Source organism: Sparus aurata, chromosome 1 (assembly GCF_900880675.1).
Source record: "Sparus aurata chromosome 1, fSpaAur1.1, whole genome shotgun sequence".
Classification (NCBI taxonomy): Eukaryota; Metazoa; Chordata; class Actinopteri; order Spariformes; family Sparidae; genus Sparus; species Sparus aurata.
Genome location: NC_044187.1, coordinates 40,672,085 through 40,697,067, shown reverse-complemented (window position 1 = coordinate 40,697,067; position 24,983 = coordinate 40,672,085). Strand labels below are relative to the sequence as shown.

Genomic DNA, 24,983 nt, shown 5'->3' with positions numbered 1-24,983 from the left:
AAACATGATGAAGAAAAATGATGGATAAAGGTAAGGTTTTTTGTACGGTGGCCAGGAGGTGCAAACCAAAATTACAAAATGTGAAACACTTTTACGAAGCTTGAGACAAATTTACATTTTGGAAAACATTTCTACATATATAAAGCAAAATTACATTACCGAAACAAATTTACAGTTCAGAAAACAAATTTACATGATACAAAACACTTTTACAAACACCGAGACAAATTTATAAGTGGGGAAACACTTTTACAAGTCCCAAAACAAATTTACAAATAACATCAACCGGAAAGGGAATGTACCAACTACGGGGTTGAACCGGAAGTGATAACCCGGCAGCGGCCAATTCGAGTTGTTGTTGTTGTTGATGGAGTTCATGGTGAGCTCAAGATGGACAGCCATCGAGTGAGGTTTTGCCCGTTTTGTGGACAACATATGAGCCGTTTAATGCGGTTTTGTTCTTCGTGTGGTCGGTCTTAAGAGTTTTTAAGGGGCATGGACCAGATCGACGGACCAGATATGCTGCAGCAGTGCATAAAATATTTTAATGAGGGACACTCGTACATTGTAATCGTGGACATGATGCAATGTTTACACGGTGTTCACATCAGGAGTAGAGGAGTAATCCTTTCTGCGATATAACCCGGCTCCATTCAGTTTGCTTTTCAGAGACCTCAAGCTGATGTGAACACTGTAAACATGACATCATGTCCACGATTACAGCGTACGAGTGTCCCTCATTAAAATATTTTATGCACTGCTGCAGCATATCTGGTCTATCAATCTAACCCGCAAGCAGCACTGAAGTGCTCAAATTACGTTAAAGCACACCCTTGAGGGTAATATTGCGATTATACAACTAATACTAACACAAATAAAATGTATAATCAAAATATATCCATGTTGATGGACAATTTGCTCTCAAATTTTAAAGGTTTTTGCGAGTGTGCGTCGCGTTTCCATGGAAGCACATGGGGTCTGACTAATAACTATAACAAAATCAGTCATGTCAGTTGACTCATATGTGTAATGGAACGTAGTTTACCACTCCATCAAATAATCCAACCCTTAGTAACGACCTAGCAACAGAAAGGATTTTCTAGTCCCAGAAGAGTGAAGTCTGAACTGACAATCATGTTTTATCGCGATCTCGGAATTTCCCAAACTAAATCAATACTGCACAGATAAACAGAAAAGGCTTATTTTTATAGCCCAAGTTATAACAAAGATGTTGATTATTTTTTCTTTTATATTTTCTATAAAACGTTTTCACCGTGCCACAATAGTGTCTCTCACACTGAAGGGAAAAAAAATAATAGCCGGGGCTTTTATTTGTTTCAATCGCTTAACAGACAAGGCGTTTATTTGGGACCAGGGGGCAATTTGGGACAGGCGTTTAATTCCTTCCTCTCAAAAATCCAGGATGAAAATGTCACAGACTTCGCCAGCTTCTCTGTGAATTCTCTGGCATCCTGCTGGGCAGTAGTTGTCTTCTGCAAGTGAAGTTGTTGCGGCGGAGGAAACGATTCAGCCGACCAGCACTCGCAGATAATTCCTCATCTGTGCTGTCACTCACGGTGGCGTACATTTGTTTCTCCATCGCCCTGATCATTTTGCGGGACACTCTCTTGTGGCGTGCCCGTTTGCTGATAACTAATTTCCGCATGTTTATCTCAGGCTCCTCACTAGCCTTCTTCCTCCCTCCAGCAGGCAGCCTGGCCCTGTTGCTGTCCTCCTCGGACAGCTCCGTTTTTTTTTTATCGCCAATCTCTCACTCTCTTGGGGTTGACAGAGAAATGTCTAGCGGCTGCTTCTCCCGACTTTTCCTCTGCATATTTTACGGCAGAAAGTTTGAATTTCAAGCCGTACTGTTTTGGTTTTTTTTTTGGCTCCAGCTCTGACAGTTACTATGTTGCCATGGAGATGGATACACTATTGCCAAAGACTTGGCGGAGTAATATTTTGAGTAATGAGTCAGGCGTGCTGTCATGCTGAATTGAGCACGGTCAAAATGTCTTGTTGACCAATCAGATTGCTTGGTCGGAACTACTTGTTGTATAAATCCGGTTCAACCCCGGAGTTGGTACATTCCCTTTCCGGTTGATGTTATTTGTAAATTTGTTTTGGGACTTGTAAAAGTGTTTCACCACTTGTAAATTTGTCTCGGCGTTTGTAAAAGTGTTTTGTATCATGTTCATTTGTTTTCTGAAATGTAAATTTGTTTTCTGAAATGTAAATTTGTTTCGGTAATGTAATTTTGTTTTATGATATGTAAAAATGTTTTCCAAAATGTAAATTTGTCTCAAGCTTCGTAAAAGTGTTTCACATTTTGTAATTTTGGTTTGCACCTCCTGGCCACCGTACAAAAAGGGTTAGGAATCTATCCATCGTAGTTTGACAAAATAGGGGCCCCCAAACAGCATCTTGCATAGGGCCCCCAAAAAGACAGAAACGGCCCTGCGCTCTGCTCACTCACACACAGAACAGCTGTCTGTCTCTCCCTCAGTCATTCAAGGTTTGCGGTCTTTTCTGCAAACTTTTAGGGTTTATTCAGCTTCAGGTTTGTTTTTACTTAGGTTTGTACTCACTTATTAACCAGTAGAGTTCTGGTAAACGTGGGTTCGTTCAGACGTGGTGCTTGGTAGAATGTGATTTGCTCTGCCTGTCGGAGATTTTTAAAAAAAAAAATTTTAACCATCAGCTGGCTCTCTCTCTCTCTCTCTCTCTCTCTCTCTCTCCCTCTCTCTGCCGGTTGTCAGAGTTTTTTTTTTTTTTTTTTAAACCGTCAGCCTGCTCTAACCTATTTTTTATTTGACGTCATGCACTGACCCAGCCAGCACACTCATGTGGGGCCCAGATGGGCTCCACCAGGGCTGATATGTGGGGCCCAGCCTGGCTGCCCAACTGGGGCCCAGCTAAATTTGTCCTCAGTTTTCATGGAGGCCCCACATGTGTCAGCCCTGATGGGCTGATGATGGGCCCTTGTTGGGCTTCATACGGGTCCCACATGGGCATAACTGGGTTTTCCCAATGTGGGTCCCACAGATTTTCCCTTACATGGGCTGATGATGGGCCCTTATTGAGCTGATGATGGGCCCTTATTGTGCTTCATATAGGTCCCATGTGGGCAAAAACAGTTTATCCCATGCCTGTATTTTTCATGGGTTGGTGATAGGTACACATACACATATAAAAACAGAACATTTAGTTAAGTAAAAAAAGGTGTGTAAAAGTTAAACTAAAATGTTTCTATATATTCAATGAACATAGACAGTTGATGCTTCTTTTCAATACAGTAGCGTTGGTAATGAGATTGGTATTGAATAGGGGTGATGATACATTAGGAAGTCTAACTGAAGAGTAAAACAATGATTAGAAGACTAAAGAGAGGCCAAACAAATTTCTAAGGAAAACAGTTTATTCAGCAACAAATGTGTTATGTGTGTATGTGTGCTATGTAATGATGATGGTCTTCTACTCCTGTGTCCCTGTTCCAACGGCCCTTTGAAAAGAAAAAAAAAGGATGAAGATGGACCTTACCTCATTTAATAGTGCTTTGAGATAGCTGATTACTTTGATCTATGAAGTATCTCAAGGGTGCTCCAAATTGAATATAAGACTTTCATAGACCCTATACAGCCTATATACTGTAGCGATATGAATCTATCACAGTTAAATTGTCATGAAATTTAAACCCAACATGGCAAAACAACAGATCATTCTTGTAGCAAACATCATTCCCAACTATAAATATGAAATATATTTGAATTTTTATATTTTTAAACCTTTAAGTGCTGTATTTGTTTTGATGCCAAAATTCACACGGTGATTATGAATACAGCAAATACTATAAAAAATAGAGTAGAGCATAGAAAAAACACTGAGCACGGTCTCTGTCATTTATATCTTGCATATTTTGTGACTTACAGGTTTTGCTCTCCTCCATGTGCTCTCATGGCACGGTTTCCTCCCCTGTCCCTGGCACCAATCATCCATTTTGACACTGCCTTTTCTGCATCCTTTCTTGTTATGTCTTTGGTGAGGGAATTTCTTTTCAAACTCCCTGTAAGTGACATCCAGAAAAAACAGATAGGGAGAGGTGTAGCATTAATCATAAAGGGTATTATTTAGATGTTACATATGGTGAAATAAATATCTAAAAATAATGTTTGTCATTTCTCTGTCATGGTACAGCCACACCCACTAACATCCCTCTTGTCCATGATTAGTAGGTGTTATTAGCACCTACTAATAAGCCAGATGAATATCCGACTGGCCCTCTCTCTCCCATGCACTCTGCACAACATAGAGGCGTGGGAGTGGAATGGAGTGCCATATGATTTTATATATTTCTTTATTTTCTATTTATTCAACACCTGATTCTATTTTTAATATAAGGATCAGCTTAATATTTTGTATAATTAACTAGAATATTAGATGGCATTAAAAAGTTATGTTGAAAAATTTAAAATTGTGATAAGATAAACTAAATGAATAAATAATAAACAATATACACAAAATACATAAATAAATACAATAAAACTGCATAATCCGGGTATGGTTCTTTCTTTCATTATTCTGTTTAAAAAACATAATCAGTAAAACAAGCAAATGGGTCAGTTTCTCCGTCTTGAAACCATAACGTAAAAACCGAAAATGAAAAAATGAGAGACAGCAACCACGTAAATATGTGTGTCTGCACCTTCATTCAAATGGTAATTCATTTAGCAAAATGGTTTCAAGATGGAGAAATGGACCCATTTGCTTGTTTTCCTGATTATCACGGACATACACATATTTCTATGATCACGGATTGCCAACTTGCGAGCGTCCTAGCGGAACCGGAAACACCGTTCGCGGGTAACACAGAGTTTAGCCAATCACAGACCCCGCTGCTAGACATTGGGATTACAGGTAATGTAGTACTTCTTCGTGACTACGTGAAAATTAATGTAACCGTCAAACCTATATTTGGATAAAAAACCTCCGAAAAAAACTATATGAGCATCGAGCGTCTGACAGTTGCATAGTTCTAACATAATTAGTGAAAATGGCAAATTAGGACATTACATGTTAAACTCACTTACGTTCTTGCTAGCTAACGTTCTTGCTAGCTAACACACGTTTAACCACTTGGCTATCATGTTTATCATGTTTTAACCAGCCAAGAGGGCAGTTTAGTGTTTGTTCCACCCAAGAGGGCAGTTTAGTGTGTTCTTGCCTCCCACTTTAGCACGCTTTTTTGCCTCTCAAGAGGGCACCTTAGCATGCATTTTTGCTACCCAAGAAGGCACTTTAGCACACATTTTTGCCTCCCAAGAGGGCACATTAGCACGTGTTTTTGCCACCCAAGAGGGAAGTTGTATTTTGCCTACCCGGTGGGCGACTGCCCCCCCTGTGCACATCACTGCCTTGATGCCTGTCAGTCATGATGAGTCGCGTCTCGTCACCTCTCTGCTGTGTCTGCAGCTGAGCAATGTGGGCCGAGCCAATGCATGTCTCTCTCCCCTGGCTGGGAGAGTTATCATACCGTAAAATATCAAATAATAGCCTGGGTGTTTATTTGTTTCAATCACTTAACAGACCAGGCGTTTATTTGGGACCAGGCGGCAATTTGGGACAGGCGTTTAATTCCTTCCTCTCAAAAATCCAGGATGAAAATGTCACAAACTTCGCCAGCTTCTCGGTGAACTCTCTGGCATCCTTCTGGGCAATAGTTATGCATCTTCTGCAAGTTGTTGCGGCGGAGGAAATGATTCAGCCAACCAGCACTCGCGACAGACTCCTCATCTCTCCTGTCACTCACGGTGGCATGCATTTGTTTCGCCATAGCCCTGATCATTTTGCGTGACACTCTCTCTTGGTGTGCCCATTTGCTGATAACCCATTCCTGCATGTTTATCTCAAGCTCCTTGCTAGCCTTCTTCCTCCCTCCACCAGGCAGCCTGGCCCTGTTCTGTCCTCCTCGGACAGACGCTGAAGCTCAGTTTGATTTTTTCGCCTATCTCTCACTCTCTTGGGGTCGACAGAGAAACGTCTAGCGGCTGCTTCTCCTGAGTTTTCCTCTGCATATTTTAAGGCGGAATGTTTGAATTTCAAGTCTAATTTTTTATTATTTTGCTGCACAGGAGCCATGGCGATCATCAGTGTGATATTGACTGACAGAAAGCAAGCACAACACATGAAAAAGGCGAAGAAGAAAAACGTGCAGTGTCAGTGGTCACGTCTTCCTCCTTGATGTTTTAAAAGAATAAATTAGACTCTGCATTTATTTGGAACCGGCAGTTATTTATCCAAATATACACCTGCATCCGGCGTTTAAAGGGGATCCTGCGGTTAATTGAAACCCAGCTATTATTTGGTAATATACGGTAGTTACAAAAAATAAATAGATAAATAGATAGATAAATAAATAAATAATAAAAAATAAAATAAAAAACGGCCGTCCATCGGCCCATTATTGATCGTCACTCCCAATGGCCAGTCCACCCCTGCAAGAGCAGTTCTCTCGAGTGGCTGTGTGACTGCGTGTGTGTGTATATATGTGTGTGTGTGTGCGTGCAGTGAGCACGAGCATGCGCTTGTGTTCATGTCAGAAGGAAATCAACAATCTTACAGCATGGTGCTGCTCAATGTCAGCATAACTGAAGAGCTGATCATACCACATCTCCACTCTCACTGTCAGTTGGCAGTTTATTTGATGCACCTAGCTACATCTTTATACAGCTACAGCATAATACAACAACTATGCAACAACTCCTACAGTAGCTATTAACTGTATATTGTATTTGTTTTATTTGAGTTGGTTTAAGTGCTCTGTCTACATTATTTCTGTTAGAGCGGTTAGACATCAACATCCATCCATCCATCCATCCATCCATTTTCGTCCGCTTATCCAGGGCTGGGTCGCGGGGGCAGCTGCCTGAGCAGGGACGACCAGACTTCCCTCTCCCCGGACACTTCCTCCAGCTCTTCCGGGAGGATCCCAAGGCGTTCCCAGGCCAGCTGAGTGACATAGTCACACCAGCGTGTCCTGGGTCTTCCTCTGGGTCTCCTCCCGGCGGGACATGCCAGGAACACCTCCCGAGGGAGGCGTCCAGGGGGCATCCGAAACAGATGCCCGAGCCACCTCAGCTGGCTCCTCTCGATGTGGAGGAGCAGCGGCTCTACTCCGAGCTCTTCCCGGGTGACAGAGCTCCTCACCCTATCTCTAAGGGCGCGCCCTGCCACCCTGCGGAGGAAACTCATTTCAGCCGCTTGTATCCGGGATCTTATTCTTTCGGTCACGACCCAAAGTTCATGGCCATAGGTGAGGGTAGGAACGTAGATTGACCGGTAAATCGAGAGCTTCGCCTTTCGACTCAGCTCTCTCTTCACCACGACAGACCGATACAATGACTGCATTACTGAGGCCGCTGCACCGATCCGCCTGTCAATCTCATGTTCCATCCTTCCCTCACTCGTGAACAAGACCCCAAGATACTTAAACTCCTCTACTTGAGGCAGGAACTCTCCCCCAACCCGGAGGGAGCAAGCCACCTTTTTCCGGTCGAGAACCATGGTCTCGGATTTGGAGGTGCTGATTCTCCTCCCAGCCGCTTCACACTCGGCTGCAAACCGCCCCAGGACATGCTGGAGGCCCTGGCTCGAAGGAGCCAACAAGACCACATCATCCGCGAAAAGCAGAGATGAAATCAAGTGGCTCCCGAACCAGACCCCCTCCGGCCCGTGGCTGCGCCTAGAAATTCTGTTCATAAAAATAATGAACATAATGACGGGAGTCCAACATGCACCGGGAACGGGTCTGACTTACTGCCGGCAATGCGAACCAAGCTCCTGCTCCGGTCGCACAAGGACTGCACAGCCCTTAACAGAGGGCCTCCGACCCCATACTCCCGGAGCACCTCCCACAGAATGCCACGAGGGACACGGTCGAATGCTTTCTCCAAGTCCACAAAACACATGTGGACTGGTTGGGCAAACTCCCATGAACCCTCGAGCACACTGCGGAGGGTATAGAGCTGGTCCAGTGTTCCGCGGCCCGGATGAAAACTGCATTGTTCCTCCTGAATCCGAGGTTCGACTATCGGCCGAATTCTCCTCTCCAGTACCCTGGAATAGACTTTCCCAGGGAGGCTGAGGAGTGTGATCCCCCGATAATTCGAACACACTCTCCGGTCCCCCTTTTTGAATAGGGTGACCACCACCCCGGTCTGCCAGTCCAGAGGCACTGTTCCCGACTGCCACGCGATGCTGCAGAGATGTGTCAACCAAGACAGCCCTACAACATCCAGAGACTTGAGGTACTCAGGGTGGATCTCATCCACCCCTGGTGCTTTGCCACTGAGGAGCTTCCGGACTACCTCAGTGACTTCGGCTTGGGTGATGAATGGATCAACCTCTGAGTCCCCAGCCTCTGCTTCCTCTATGGAAGGCGTGTGAGTGGGATTGAGGAGATCCTCGAAGTATTCCTTCCACCGCCCGACGATGTCTCGAGTCGAGGTCAACAGCTCCCCACCTCCACTGTAAACAGTGTTGGTGGAGGACTGCTTCCGCCTCCTGAGGCGCCGGATGGTTTGCCAGAATTTCTTCGAAGCTGACCAGTAGTCCTCCTCCATGGCCTCCCCGAACTTTTCCCAGACCCGAGTTTTTGCTTCCGCAACTGCCCATGCTGCGGCACGCTTGGCCTGCCGGTACCCGTCAGCTGCCTCAGGAGTCCCCTGGGCCAGCCAGGCTCGATAGGACTCCTTCTTCAGCTTGACAGCATCCCTTACTTCTGGGGTCCACCACTGGTTCGGGGATTGCCACCACGACAGGCAGGATCTTACGGCCACAGTTCCGGATAGCCGCGTCAACAATAGAAGTGGAGAACATGGTGCATTCTGACTCAATGTCCCCAGCCTCCCTCGGGATCTGGTCAAAGCTCTCCCGGAGGTGGGAGTTAAAGATCTCCCTGACAGAGGGTTCTGCCAGACATTCCCAGCAGACCCTCACAATACGTTTGGGTCTGCCAGGTCTGTCCAGCTTCCTCCCCTGCCAGCGGATCCGACTCACCACCAGGTGGTGATCAGTTGACAGCTCAGCCCCTCTCTTCACCCGAGCGTCCAAGACATACGGCCGGAGGTCAGATGACACGACAACAAAGTCGATCATTGACCTCCGGCCTAGGGTATCCTGGTGCCACGTGCACATATGGACACCCTTATGCTTGAACATGGTGTTTGTTATGGACAAACTGTGACTAGTACAGAAGTCCAGTAACAAAACACCACTCGGGTTCAGATCGGGGAGGCCGTTCCTCCCAATCACACCCCTCCAGGTAACACTGTTGCTGCCCACATGGGCATTGAAGTCCCCCAGTAGAACAATGGAGTCCCCGGTTGGAGCACTCTCCAGTACCCCTCCCAGGGACTCCAAGAAGGCCGGGTACTCTGCACTGCTGTTCGGCCCATAAGCCGAGACAACAGTGAGAGTCCTATCCCTGACCTGAAGGCGCAGGGAAGCGACCCTCTCGTTCACTGGGGTAAACTCCAACACATGGCGGCTGAGCTGAGGAGCTATAAGCAAGCCCACACCAGCTCGCCACCTCTCACCGCAGGCAACTCCAGAGTAGAAGAGAGTCCAGCCTCACTCAAGGAGTTGGGTTCCAGAGCCCAGACTTGCTTGGAGGTAAGCCCGACTATTTCTAGCTGGTACCGCTCAACATCCCGCACCAGCTCAGGCTCTTTCTGAACCCTCCTGTGAGTGGTGAGCCCACTGGAGGGCGGGCCCATGTCGCTCGTTCGGGCTGCGCCCGGTCAGGTCCCCAGGCACTCGCCTGTGAGCCCCAACCCCAGGCCTGGCTCCAGGGTGGGGCCCCGGTGACACCAATCCGGGCGACGTAAACCTACTCGGTGTTCTGTCGTTCATTAGGGGCTTTTCAACCGATCTTAGTCTGACCCGTCACCTAGGACCTGTTTGCCTTGGGAGACCCTACCAGGGGCATTAAGCCCAGGACAACATAGCTCCTAGGATCATTCGGGTGCTCAAACCCCTCCACCACGATAAGGTGACGGTTCAAGGAGGACATCAACATCCAAAACACCTCAAAGACTGTTTTGATACCATTCAACAGCAACACAAACAGCCTCTAAAATGACAATTATGTTGAGACAACACGTCCTGAAAATTTTGATTTGTTTTTAACCTTCTACAAAGCAGGCCTTATTTATTGCTGTTTTATTGGTCTGTATTAGCTCATAAGCAGGAAAATAAATCTAAGTTACTGTTGCTGAGTTTTGCTCTTAAGCTCGCATCTTAGGTGTGCACTAAAGCTTAATGTGGTCTTGTGTGAGACCTTTAGCTGACCTATAGTGGATGATGGCTTTGTGTGTGTGTGTGTCGGGGTGTGTGTGTGTGTGTGTGTGTGTGTGCACGAGTCAGTCAGACTGGCGACCCTGGAACAACATAACCATGTTTCCTGTTTTGCTTGGCTTTTGCTTTAAGTGTGTGTAAAGTGTAAAGTCTCTTTGCTCTCTTCCTGCTGTTAACCCCCACATCAGACTGACTGGTGACCCTCGAACAACATAAACAAGCTGGTTTTCTGTTCTGCTCAGTATCTATTTTACGTCTGTATAAACATATAGACTGTAGATGTAAACCTTCTCTCCATCCATGTCTTTGCTCTCTTCTTACCTGGTGATACCACATCGTTGTCCTCCTCCTTCATTTCTCCCTTCTGTTTACTTTCATCTTTTAACTGTCCACATCTTTCTCCATCTAAATTTCCTAAACTGCTCCCTCCTCTGTTCATCTCCAAAATCTCCCTTTTTCCATTAATTCTATTCTTTACCTACTTGCCCTTCTTTCATCTGCTCATCCGCTTCGCAAAGAAAAGAGAAAGAAAGAAAACTTAATAATGTTAATGATATTATCGAATGGTAGTCCATTATTGACTTGACTGCTGTTTAATGGAGACATTCAGAGGGCATTAGACTGAAGGCAGCTCAGATTAAATTAGTGTGAAATGTTATCTCCTGGATATGGTTTGTGTTGTGAATTTGGATGTAGACTGATACATGGGTCTCATTTTAGCTTGTTATACACACTAGGGTCTACTCCACTGCCTGTGGTCAACCTTTGACATGATCATGATGGATATAATGCAGGTGAATGATTACATATTAATTGTTGAATTGACTATCTACATTGCAGTGGTTGTGTAAAGGAAGACGTGTTCTGCTGTTCTGAGTTAGTTGAGAATTAGTGATACTAATGGGATATTTCCATAATTTCAAAGTATAATGGAAATGTAACACTTTGATTCACAACTGTGATGTTTTGAGCAACCACTGAATAGAGTGTTGCAGGGATGAAGTATTTTTGTAGTTAGCATTGTCCTGGTTCCATCAACATAAAACCTGTAGGAGTTTTCATTGGGATTATTAAACAAAAAAGGCTCTGTGGCATACACATTGTTCATGCTAGTTCTTCATTTTCAGCATGATCATCGCTATAAACGAGCCCCACTTTTATGATGTTTGATGCTAAAAATTGCAATTTCCAGAAAAGTAAAGTTAGTGTTAGGCTATAAACAAACTACATCACAGTTGCATGACTTCAACATCCACACTGCTAAACCTTTAAAAAACAGCACAAATGTGCCTAAATGTGTTATGAATACATTTAAAGGCAATCAGCGCACAGAAGTCCCCGTGCATAGGATTTGTGATCAGATGCTGGTCGGTTCAGGAACATATATGGTGAAGACAGAAATGAACCACTTCACATTGTGAAATGACTTTCTTGTGAATGTATTTATATTGTATTGTGGTAAATTAGTAATGTGACCCAGATGTATTTATCACTCCTGTGAGTGCTCATGTTTGTTATTTTTCTAACTGAACCATGCAGGCTAAACAAGTTGTTTGCTTCCAATATATCCCCACTAAGGTAGTTTCAGTGTGTGCTATTTTGAGCTTGACATTTGTATTTACACAAACCTAGCCTACCAAATTAAAGAGAATCAAAATAGAAACCAGAATTGTAATACCTCTGAAAGTGGGTATTCAAATATTCAACACACAGTCATGACAGGAATTTGCCCTAGTCATGTTCAATACTCTCATTTCAACACACTTTCCATTGTCTTTTCCCCAGAGTGCAGCACACTAGAAACTTAACCATGAACGTCCATGGTGCTCTGAGCAGAAGGAGGGAGGAGCTGAAGTTGGAAGAGCCATTTAGATAATGGAGGGGGGAACCAGAGAGTCAGAGGTAAACGAGAAAAAGAGAGAGAGGAAAGAAGACAGAGTGGCAGAGTGGATGATGAGCAAAAAGAAATGAAGAAAGCTGTGTAGTTGTTGACTTCGTGATACATGAAGTCTGGCATTACAGGAAGAGTGCATCAGCTAAAGATTGGTGTCATAGAGCTACAGGGATTGCTTCACTGTGTATCAAAGACAGTTCGACTTTTCCATGAAGAAGAAGAGATTCAGCTATTGGATATCTGGATGATGCTGTCAGTGTTGGACCTGAAATATTGATTGATTGTTTTTTCCTTTTTCAAATCAACAGAAAAATATATGAAGACATCCACATTTGGAGAATGAAATCTGTGATTGCCGCAGGAACACACAAACAGCAGTGTCATCCTTAAAATCCATAATCTACACATAGTGGAATGATTTTGTAATTTGCTTTTTATTTCTAAAAGTCATATAACATACAGAAAATACACAAACAAACTGTATTTCTGTATTTACTACAGTAACACACATACTGCTAGGATGTGGTCTTGTATAACAGACTTTTTCACCTATGAAACCACCAAGTCAGTGGTAGTGAAGAGCTGGACCATCGGCATCATCAACCGCGTCGTCCAACTCCTCATCATCACTTACTTCATTGGGTGAGTATTTACCTTTATTGTGGTGTGTTTTAGCTTTACACAGGGGTTACATTAATCTGATTGAATGAAACAATTGCAGCTGCTGATAAAAAGAAATGAAAAACAGTTATATGTAATGCAATGGATTAGACATTGATTATTATATCGCACAGACCCTGATTGACAATTAAGTATTAAGTACAAATCAAATAATGTAATGATGATGATGACATAATTACAAGTTTACAATTAAAGTATACATTTGTTTCAATTATTCATTAATTTATTTTCATTATATGCAAAAACATATCCAAACCAGTACACAAAAAGTAAATATGAAATACAATGATAATAATGGTACAAAAAACATACAAAATAATTGAAAATATAAAAAGAAAGAATTATGAATCAATTAAAAAAATAACAATACTCATAATAATTTCAGTATTGTCATCACAGTTGAACTGTCTTATTTCTACAAAGAGTCAGAGTACATCTAATTAGACTAAGTGAACAGAGGAGGTCCATAAGTGGTTTTCATGTTCTCAGGAAGATTTCCCCCTGTTTGGGTTTTCTACATTTGTTTGAAAAAAATGTAATGTTGGAGGTCTCTGCTGGTTCAATGCTTGTTTGATATTATGCCTCTTCATTGAGATTGGGTTTAACATCCTGTCCAATTCTGTGCTAAAGAGGTACCATACTGGTGAAATGTCAAAAGAAATCTCAGAGTCTCAATCTCAGTCAGATCGTATACCTCTTCCCAAAGGTGTTTTAATTTTCTGCAATCCTAGAAAATATGGATGATTGGCCCTGTACATGTTTTACTTCTTTGACATCTAGAGGATGAAGTACGGGGGTGAGGTATACTCTGTGCATAAATGTATAATTTTGTTCAATTATTTTATTACGAGACAATGAAGTAAAGACATCATGACACATTACATCCCTCTAGTCATAATTAAAATATCATGCAAGTCTTCAATCTTCAGTGTAGAAAGAACTATGATGTTTGAACAGAGCACTGTAGATTAAAGAAATGTTCTCTTTCAGTGATGCTCCTCCATCCTTTACAACCCCAAAGACAGTCCTCTTTTTTTCAAAGTAGTAATCAAATTACATTTTTGTAATTTCTTTTAAAATTCCCGTTTGAGAATACCAAATTCTGATCCTAAGTCTAAGAAAAATGTAAGAAAGCATTCAGTAAGCAAATGTTGAAACTGATATATCGTATTCTTTCCACTGAGCAGGGACTTTCAGACTGAGGGTGGCAGGTCTGGGTTGGAGGATAGAGGAAATAGCATAAACATTCCTACACAGGATCCTCAAATTGTCTTTACACCCTGCCAAGCCCTAAGTTTTTGTGAATTACATAGGTTCTTGATACTGATAAAGGGCATTTATGTTATTAATAAATGGTAAGGCATTCAATGAGGTAGGAAAGCAAAGTTCTCTTAAGATTTGTTTTAAGTTTTGATTGCTATTCTGGGTGAGGAGTTCTTCCAAATGAAGGAGCCCATTAAATTGTTTATGGATGTAAAGAAATGCTTTGTCTAAATAACAAGGAAATGACTAGAACAAGTAGCTAAAACAGGGGCATTTTAATTACATTAATTTGGCCAGGAAATTAAATGTGAAGTAAATTCCAACTTACAAGCACTTCTTGAATGGGGAGAAGTTTAAGTGAAACAGATCTTTAAGTTTGGGAGACACATTCACCCCAAATATTTAAATCAACTCTGTGCCCAGGGGAGGGGGAGATGGTCTTGAGTTGGAGATTAATGAGTTCAGTAAGAAGGCATTTGATTTCACCAAGTTAATTTTGAACACTGATATCCTTCCAATTTGTTGATGAGATCTAGCACTACAGGAATCGACTTCTCTGGGCTGGGTAACTACAAAACAATATCATTGGCATAAAATTTGATTTCTTTTCAGTCTTTCAATATCAGTTCAGAAAATGGTCTTTGGTCTGGTCTTTACTAGTCAAAATGGCTTCTGCAAAGGGTTGTCAAATTAAATAAGAAAGACAATAATATACCCCCTGTCGACATTCTCTATATAAACTATTTTTTCTTGTGAGGGTGCTTGATACACCCCATACATTTATTGCCAAATTTGCATTTCTTCATGACAGAAAATAGATATGACCAGTCAACCCCATCAAACACTTTTCCTGCATCAAATAAAAATAATAATAAAGATGGTCTATTGTATAATAATGATGATAATAATAATAATAATAATAATAATAATAATAATAATGATAATAATAATGTATTGGATTTGTATGGTGCTTTTCTAGGTACTCAAAGCACCTCACAGGGTTTCAGGTTCCATTCACTCACACACAGTCATACTGGTGGTGGTGAACTACGATATTAGCTACAGCTGCCCTGGGGCAGACTGATGGGAGCGTGGCTGCACATTCTTGCCCAAGGGACACAACAACCATGACCCAATTGGCAAGGGCGGGTTTGAGTGATCAATTATGTCTAATAGCCTCTGAATACTATCCGGGTTGTATGACGACACAAAACCAGACTGGTCAGGGTTAATAAGCTTGTGTAACAAGTCCTCCAATCTATCTGCGATTACCTTTGATATTAATCTAAAAATCAACTGGGAGTAGTGTAATTGGACGGAATGAGGTGCATTCTGCAATATCTTTGTCCTTTTTATTGTGTCAGTGTGTTTGCAGCTGCCTTCATTGATTCAGGGATGGTTCCATTCTCAAACAATTCTGTAAGCATGAGCATAAAAAGAGGCTTGATTTGAGGCAAAAAGGCCTTATAATATGGAAGTTAAATCATGTCATTAATCAAGAGCATAGATTTTCAGTTTGAGAGCATGATTTCATTCCTTTTCAGTGACACAGCTCTTTCGCGTGCTCAGATTTTTTCTCCTCATGCTCACATTTTGTTCTTGCATTTAAATTTCTTCTGCTCTCTTTCAAAATGTCAGCTTGAACTCAAAAATCACATGCCCGTGTTCACATTTCTCCTTCTTGCACGCAAAAATTTCGCTCGCATTCAAATGTGCCCTCTGCGCGCTCAGATCTAAAGTGCACACGCTCAGAACACACACCTGCTCACAGGTCAAGTTCTGCTCTCGGATCTCTCCTCTGCTCACGGATTTTTCTTGTGTATCAACAATGTCAACCAATAGAAGGCCGGCTACTGTTGACCAATCAGATTACACCCGCTTCTTTGCGGGGCGGGCACTCTTTCTACCGGGTTTATCTACTTCCGCCCTCCAGGCTGTTAAATGTGGTGGTTGCCTTTATTTTTTGACGACCTTTGGAATAAAATATCAGTTAATCAATACACCAGCGCCCGTGCTTTTCATTACAGTAGCTACATCAACATAAAGTAGAACAATAGCTGCTGTACTTTCGCCATATTAGCCAGCTGCCCAGGCAGCGGGATATATCTTATATAGTATAAATACTGTGAGTCAGGTAAGCTCGCGATGATAGTACAGGGGTTTAAATGTTCGTTTTATAATGATTTTTGCTTCATGAGACGCTGGTTCGCATTCCGGCTCGGCCGGCACCCTCGCTCGTGTAATGAAAAATGATGTAATGACACTATGATGATAAATACGCTATCATCATAGCGTATTTTTCATTCATCCGTTTTTCATTACACGGATTCTACTACTGCAGGGGTTCTCAACCCTTTGCAAGCTGCCCCCCCCCCCCAAAGCTGGTTCATTGCAGTTGGAAAAACGTGCAGTGTCAGTGGTCACGTCTTCTTCCTTGATTAAAAAAAATAAATGAATTAGACCCGGCATTTATTTGGAACCTGCGGTTATTTATCAAAATATACACCTGCACCTGGCGTTTAAAGTGGACCCTGCGGTTAATTGAAACTCGGCTATTATATAAAGTACATTTACACCCCGCTCTGTACGCCGGGCCGGGATGCGAACCAGCGTCCCATGAAGCAAAAATCATCATCAAACAATATTCTTAACCGCTGTACTATCGTCCCGATCATAACCACTCTGCAGTATTTATACTATATAAGATATATCCCGCTGCCTGGGCAGCTGGCTAATATGGCGTAAGTACAGCAGCTATTGTTCTACTTTATGTTGATGTAGCTACTGTAATGAAAAGCACGGGCGCTGGTGTATTGATTAACTGATATTTTATTCCAAAGGTCGTCAAAAAATAAAGGCAACCACCACATTTAACAGCCTGGAGGGCGGAAGTAGATAAACCCGGTAGAAAGAGTGCCCGCCCCGCAAAGAAGCGGGTGTAATCTGATTGGTCAACAGTAGCCGGCCTTCTATTGGTTGACAGTGTTGATACACAAGAAAAATCTGTGAGCAGAGGAGAGATCCGAGAGCAGAACTTGACCTGTGAGCAGGTGTGTGTTCTGAGCGTGTGCACTTTAGATCTGAGCGCGCAGAGGGCACATTTGAATGCGAGCGAAATTTTTGCGTGCAAGAAGGAGAAATGTGAACACGGCATGTGATTTTTGAGTTCAAGCTGACATTTTGAAAGAGAGCAGAAGAAATTTAAATGCAAGAACAAAATGTGAGCATGAGGAGAAAAAATCTGAGCACGCGAAAGAGCTGTGTCACTGAAAAGGAATGAAATCATGCTCTCAAACTGAAAATCTATGCTCTTGATTAATGACATGATTTAACTTCCATATTATAATATTCTGCACATTACCAGAGGGCAGTGCCATAATTGCTCGCAGCACCTCCTCCTAGGTAAATGGAGAGTTCAGCTGCCTCTCTTCGGTCAAAGATACCTTTTCTAAGAACGTGCCTTAACTGATTCAGCTGGGGGGTTTTCAGAGCGGGCGTCCCATGTGCAGAGGCCTTGTCGTACTTGTGATGTTGCTGTTTGGTAAAAAACAAAAGCTTTTTGATATGTTCAGTTCAAATACCATTAAGATTACAGAATTTAGCTTCTTCATGTTCACATTGGTTCAGTTTTCACAATCTTTGAAAAAGCAATTGTTATTAATTCTTATTCTTATTATTTTACAATAATCATCTTTCATCCTCATTTATCTTATTTCATTGATTTCATTAATTTACAATCAGTTAAAAACTAATCTGGGAACTAATCAAGTCATTATTTTGTTTGTTTTTGTTTTCCTTAAAATAGAATTGTAGTCAGAGTTTGTAGGTGTGATTGTATTACTTATCATATCTAGTTAATCATCAAAATTATAAGGAGTAGTGTGTTATGTGGCTATCTCAGTTTGCATTCAAATTGATAGGATTCATTTCACAAAGTTATAGCTCAGAGTGGCCTTAACAGTGACTGACAGAGTAATACAAGAACAGGGTCCACTGTTTTAGAATAAGATCTGAGAGAAGTAACAGACAGGATTTAATCCCGACCTAAATTTCAATTTTGTGTGTGTGTGTGTGTGTGTGTGTGTGCGTGCTTCAGGTGGGTGTTTGTCGTTGAAAAGGCCTACCAGGTAAGAGACACAGCTATTGAATCCTCTGTGATGACCAAGGTCAAAGGTTTTGGAATCTACAATGACAAGGTGATGGATGTTGCAGACTACGTCACTCCTACACAGGTATGGATCGTTTGATGGATGGATGGGCGAATAGATGACTGACAGGGGATGCAGTGATGGTGATGAGCTATGTATGTTTTGTTAATTTTCCACAGGGAGCTTCAGTCTTCTGTATTATCACCAAACTGATCACTACAGAGAACCAAGTCCAAGGATACTGTCCTGAGGTCAGCTACTGTCATGTATGAGGGGCTGTACAAGACATCATTCATTCTGGCCCACTCACACACACACATTCTCCTCTCACATACATATATTCTCCTTTAACACACGTAAATTCTCCTTTCACACATATACATTCTCCTTTTACACACATATATTCTCCTTTCACATACATACATTCTACTTTCACACACATTTTCCTTTCACATACATATATTTTCACTTTCATGCACATACATTCTCCTTTCACACACATTTTCCTTTCACATACATATATTTTTGCTTTCATGCACATACATTCTCCTTTCACACACATATATTTTTTTATGTAAAGGAAAATATGTGTCTATATATATATATATATATATATATATATATATATATATATATATATGAATGTAAAAGAAGAATATGTGTGTGTAAGAGAAGAATATATGGGTGTGAGATAAGAATATATTTGTGGGAGAGAAGAATATATCTGTGTGTGAGAAAAGAATATGTGTGTGTGAGAGGAGAATATAGGTGTGTGTGAGGGAAAGTACAATGGAAAAGGAAGTAGTTTAGTGGAAAAGTGCTCTGATTGGCTGTTTGGGTGGGACTCCCTGAAAACTACTTTTGTGAAGGGACGCCATTTTTTCTCTGGCGTGTGATGGCCTTACCAGCCTTGTGTCTCACACACACATAAATTCTCCTTGCACATACATATATTTTCACTCTCGCACACATACATTCTCCTTTCACATACTTATATTTTCACTCTCGCACACACCTACATTCTCCTTTCACATACTTATATTTTCACTCTCACGCACACATACATTCTGCATGCACATACATTTATTTTCACTCTCGCGCACATACATTCTCCTTTCACATACTTATATTTTCACTCTCACGCACACATACATTCTCCTTGCACATACATATATTTTCACACTCACACACATACATTCTCCTTTCATATACTTATATTTGTACTCTTGCACACACCTACATTCTCCTTTCACGCACATATATTCTCCTCTCACATATATACATTCTCCTTTTATGTACATACATTCTCCTTTCACATACACATATTTTCACTCTCGCAAACACATACATTCTCCTTTCTCAGGGACACAGGAAGTACCTCCTTAAACAGGAAGTCACTCTCAAACCAGGAAATACATGTGCTTGCTTAGCTTATCTTAGCCAGACACAGCAAAACTATGCAATGAGGCTATTCAAACTCATCCTATTTTCCCAGTTTTTCATTTTGGGAGTAAGCAACAATGAAAATGACATAAGACTGTTTTTTAATAATGTCTTACAATGTGTGGAACGATTGCATGGAGAAGCTACAGATTCTTTTGTTCATGGGAGGCTGTACGGAGAACTTCGTGATCACATTCATATCAGTGTTTTTTCAATATTTTGAAGACATTTTAAAAATTCCAGTGTATACCAATAACCGTGATCATTTTGGTCACCGTGGTATGAGATGTTCTTACCGTTACTTCCCTATCTATAATCAACCAAAATTTTACCTGTGAATACTCTCATTCATCCAGGTCATAGATATATCAAGGAAACTGAATTGAAGGCAACTGGATTTGTTTATATGTATTTGAAATACATACAAATAAATCCAGCAGCCTTTGATTCAGTTTCCTTCAGAAAACCAAAATGATGTGACAGCATTCTACAAAAGGATGGAAAATTTAAGGAAAACCCAAACATTTTGTTCAAAACTGTGTTACCAGTCTATAAGTAGACCTGGCATCCTGTAGTACCTGGCCGAGCCACTATGAAATTATTTTTATCAAAGTAATGCAGTTACAATTTCAAGTGGTTTCAAACTCTGAAAACACCACATTAAGATTCAAGCGTTTAAGGATCTCAACCCTGATTTATGCTTTAAAATGTATGTCAAATGTGCAGATTGTTTGATACCCTTTTCAAAATACCATACCAAATATTCAATACAGTATATTGTGATCTGTCAACACAATGGCAAAACTCTTTCCAGACTTTCTTTTCTCTAATGCCACAGTGCCCTTAGTGTTGAATTCAAAGAAGACAAAAACTTTCATTAAAAACAAATCACTTTACTCAATGCCACTGAGGATAAATTAGGTATAGATAAAAGTAGGAAACACTTTAATTTTATGTAAACTGTCCAGATCATGTCCTGAAATCAAGTTTCTTTTATACTGAAGTGTGTCAGCTGATAATGGAGCTCTCAGGTCACACAGGTCATCCTGATGCCTCTTCTGTGGATACTAATACTTCCTGATGCTGCTGGCCATTGTCTTGACAGCTTTTGCTTGACTGAAGCAACACCCGCCCAACAATACCTTCCTCCTCTGATGGTTTCTCATACTGCAAGGAGAGTCTGGTGGGGTCCAGGAAAACCTCAAACACAGCATCATCAGGTCACACTGATGATCTGTAAAATATGGCAGAACCACTGTTACTTATAGTATACAGTCATGATTAATCAGTCGCAACCATGCACATAACCACTTCATAAATTTGGTTTTGAATGAAGGAGAAGCATGTAGTGGTATGGTGATCTCAGTACTAAAGTCAAGGTGATCACAGTATTAAAACCCAAATGACAACAACATGTTGTTGACAATTACATTTAAATACTTTCTTTGTTCAATTGTCCTTTCTGTAAGGATCACTCTTTGTTGATGTGGCAGGCCTGATAAAAGTGTTGTGACATTTGGAAACATTTATTAGTATGTTTATTTTAGTGTAGGCATGTGAATTATTTTGCACACTAAAAGTATTATTCCTGTTTTATTTGAACATGGTCGTGTTCTCTGTTTCTTTGAATATAGTCAGTAGTTGCACCTACCATGCTTTTATGCAGAATGACAGGATTACACTGTTGAAGGCCTCAGTAGTGATGGCTGAGCATCTCCACATCACTTAAGACTGTCCGAGAGACAGGACTGACTGCCACTGAGCCTGAAAATAATATTACAGATAGAGTTCAAACACTGAATTAGACTGTGTTAGTTTAAGCGAATAAACAGGCCACTAATAAATATATATATAGAAATTAAGGGATATTTGAGTAACTCACAACATGTTTGTCAACTCTGTCAAAGATGTGGTGGTGTCTGCAGGGTCGGTCTTGTAGTGGTATGTTGGCCTCTGTGCAGAACAGTTACAGTTTACTCCAAAATCACCTCAAATATATGCAAGAGCAAAAAAATTATTACAAATCATTGTTTGCCAGTATAGAGGAAGAGATTGATTAAATAGAGCATTTGCTTTAGACTATGATCTGTGTTGTGACTGACACTCTCCTAGTGATGCTCTGGGTTGTTTATAATGCAATTCAGGACAACATGACAACAACAGGGGAGACTTGGAGCTGTTGACAGTAGGGACAAGCAGAAAAATACACAGACCCCCCCATAATAAAATTTTTAGTTGAAACTCGCCTCTGCGGGGGGATTTTTTTAAAACAAGGTCTATTTTGATTATTTTTTATGCACCCAAGCACCTCATATACATTAGAGTAGCTTATGTCCATCATCAGCCATCAGACCATGACTTACCTGCTCACTTGTACTCAACTCACTCCCTATTGCCATGGTCAGATGGCTGATGGAGGACAGAGGCAAATTTACATTTAGCCAATTATATCGCCCTTTATTTACAATTATTCTGATGTGCTGGAGATAAACAGAAAATGATCTGAAATGAATCTAATTTGAGGCAAATTTATCTTTCTTCATCTGTCCAGTGTTCAAACAAACAGAAGCACATGGCTAATTATTATGCAGAATGACATCATTGAAGAGTTCACTGGGATATTAAGCTTAATCAATAATCCTTTGTGGAATGCAATACTGATATTCTGAGGGTAGTGATGGTTTCATGTCCTGCATTCATCATAAAACGTGCCTCTGGAGTTATCACTGTTTGACTAACAGACTGATAAAATGTAAAACCTTTTGACTAATAGTGTTGTGCCTGGGAGAGACACAAGGAGGCTAATAGCTGTCTGTAATGCCATGCACAGTAATTTACGTTAGCTGCTAAATTATATAACTTAAACACCTCTACTGCTCATGTCATGTTCACGTAACTTACTCATACAGACATATTACACACCATCTCATCCTCCTTTAGCTTTCCCTGAGTACGGTTTTAAATACTTCATAGGTCCAGCGATGCTAAATTAGCCAGGTTAGCCGCGGACAGTGCTGATGCCAGGCTCAACAGGCTAACATGAAAAAAAACAATAAAGCATCATAAGAAAGGGCAAAACTTACAGCTTCCAAGTTTGAAGTGAGCATCAAACAATCCTTGATTTTCATTAAACCTTCTTTGTACTGCCACAGGAAAGCAGTCTGCAGTAGTTTTCACACACATGTAAGAGTTTTCCAGTTGTGGGGTTATTTCCATTTAAAATGAAGTGAATCCACTCAGCTCCTCTGTCCTCTGAGGCAGGGGCTATTCAGCCAACAACAGAGACGTTTCAGTGATTAGCTCTCAGTTTCTACACAAGGCTGGTAAGGCCATCACACGCCAGAGAAAAAATGGCGTCCCTTCACAAAAGTAGTTTTCAGGGAGTCCCACCCAAACAGCCAATCAGAGCACTTTTCCACTAAACTACTTCCTTTTCCATTGTACTTTCCCTCACACACACCTATATTCTCCTCTCACACACACATATTCTTTTCTCACACACAGATATATTCTTCTCTCCCACAAATATATTCTTATCTCACACCCATATATTCTTCTCTTACACACACATATTCTTCTTTTACATTCATATATATATATATATATATATATATATATATATATATATATATATATAGACACATATTTTCCTTTACATAAAAAAATATATGTGTGTGAAAGGAGAATGTATGTGCATGAAAGCAAAAATATATGTATGTGAAAGGAAAATGTGTGTGAAAGGAGAATGTATGTGCATGAAAGTGAAAATATATGTATGTGAAAGGAAAATGTGTGTGAAAGTAGAATGTATGTACGTGAAAGGAAAATATATGTGTGTGAAAGGAGAATGTATGTGTGTGAAAGGAGAATGAACACACTAATAAACGGTTGGGTTAAAAATAACCCAATTTGGGCTGTTTTGTAACCAAACCTGTTGCGGCTGAGAGAAGGAGGTGAACCCAAAAGCGACAGACTGCTTGAGAGCGTTGGGCACAAAAGTTTATTAACGAAAGTTCAAGAGTTCAGCAAAAGGTGTCCGCGGCTGCAAACGGCGGGAGGCAGGAGGCTGGTTGAACGAACGGTGTCCGCGGCTGCAGGCGGCTGGAGGCAGGAGGCTAATTTAACAAAGGGTGTCCGCGACGGCAGGTGGCTGGAGGCAGGAGGCTGGTAAGCAGGAAAAAAGGGCAGCGAGGCACCGAGCTGGCAAAAGAAACACAAAGAAATGATCAGGACAAAAAGGCTCTTCACACACTGAGGAAAACACACCAGGAAGCTCTTCTGAAAGTGCTAGCGACTGGCTCTACCGATGAGACGGAATTATCTGGCACAGGAGTTGAGTCAGAGCCGGCTTCTATAGTGAGGATGATTAGGTGGAGATGGAATTATATATTATATAATGGAATATTATATAAAGTATAATTTGCATAATAATTCCATCAACCCAACAAACATCAGTTGACCCAGCACTTGGGATGTTTATGCTTTGAACGTCAACACGTTACATGTCATCACGTCGACTTCTCCCGTCATCCACCACGAAGCACCGAGCGGCAACCCGACAGTTCATCCTCGTCACGGCGAGCCAAGTTGAAGGTTTCACATTGTCCGTCTTGCGTTAAAGTAGTGTCTTTATATTGTTGTTATCATGGAAACACACACGGATGCAGTTCATCTGTTTGGTTTTAGCCATTTACCAAATGAATTAATGAAACGTCCATTATGCCCGCGGGCTTTTGGTCATGTTTATTGAGTTAGCCAGCCATTTTGATGTCAAGCCAACGAGGACTCTTAAGCTCAATTTCATATACATATATATATATATATATATATATATATATATATATATATATATATATATATAAATATACAAAAACAATTGTATTCAATGTAGGAGTCCAAACATAATCCAAGATCTCTGTAACACAGGAGGTTAATGTTATGTCAACGTTGGGATATGACGTACATATGATTTTCATACACAACCATAATGCAATGGTCATCCACCATTAGAGTCTAACTAAAATCCAGTGTGTATTTAGCGTTGGTGCTTGACGTCAGACCAACGTTAGGGTTTGAAGTTGACCTAACGTTTAAACAAGGTGAAGGTTTCCACCAGCGTTATTTTTAAATAGTAAGTAAAAGTAAAGCATAAATATGGAAATATTGTAACTTTCAATCCCAACATTTTCTGTTCTGGGATG

General features: G+C 41.2%; 1 protein-coding gene and 1 long non-coding RNA gene across 2 annotated transcripts in view; one reads left to right on the top strand and one right to left on the bottom strand.

Annotated features, from left to right (window-relative positions):
- The first annotated feature begins 12,309 nt into the window (after nt 1-12,309).
- Nucleotides 12,310-24,983, top strand: part of p2rx3b (purinergic receptor P2X, ligand-gated ion channel, 3b) — a 35,361-nt gene continuing 22,687 nt past the window's right edge. Inside the window, exons 1-3 of the mRNA XM_030428374.1 lie at nt 12,310-12,889; nt 18,288-18,423; nt 18,519-18,590. Coding sequence (XP_030284234.1) covers nt 12,768-12,889; nt 18,288-18,423; nt 18,519-18,590 — 330 coding nt within the window. The 5' untranslated portion in view covers nt 12,310-12,767. The remainder of the gene's footprint in view (nt 12,890-18,287; nt 18,424-18,518; nt 18,591-24,983) is intronic.
- On the bottom strand, nt 20,697-22,891 carry LOC115589254 (uncharacterized). The gene is made up of 4 exons (XR_003985509.1): nt 22,866-22,891; nt 21,665-21,733; nt 21,434-21,546; nt 20,697-21,016 (listed from the first exon to the last, which is right to left on the bottom strand). It is a non-coding gene; the product is annotated as an uncharacterized LOC115589254 (long non-coding RNA).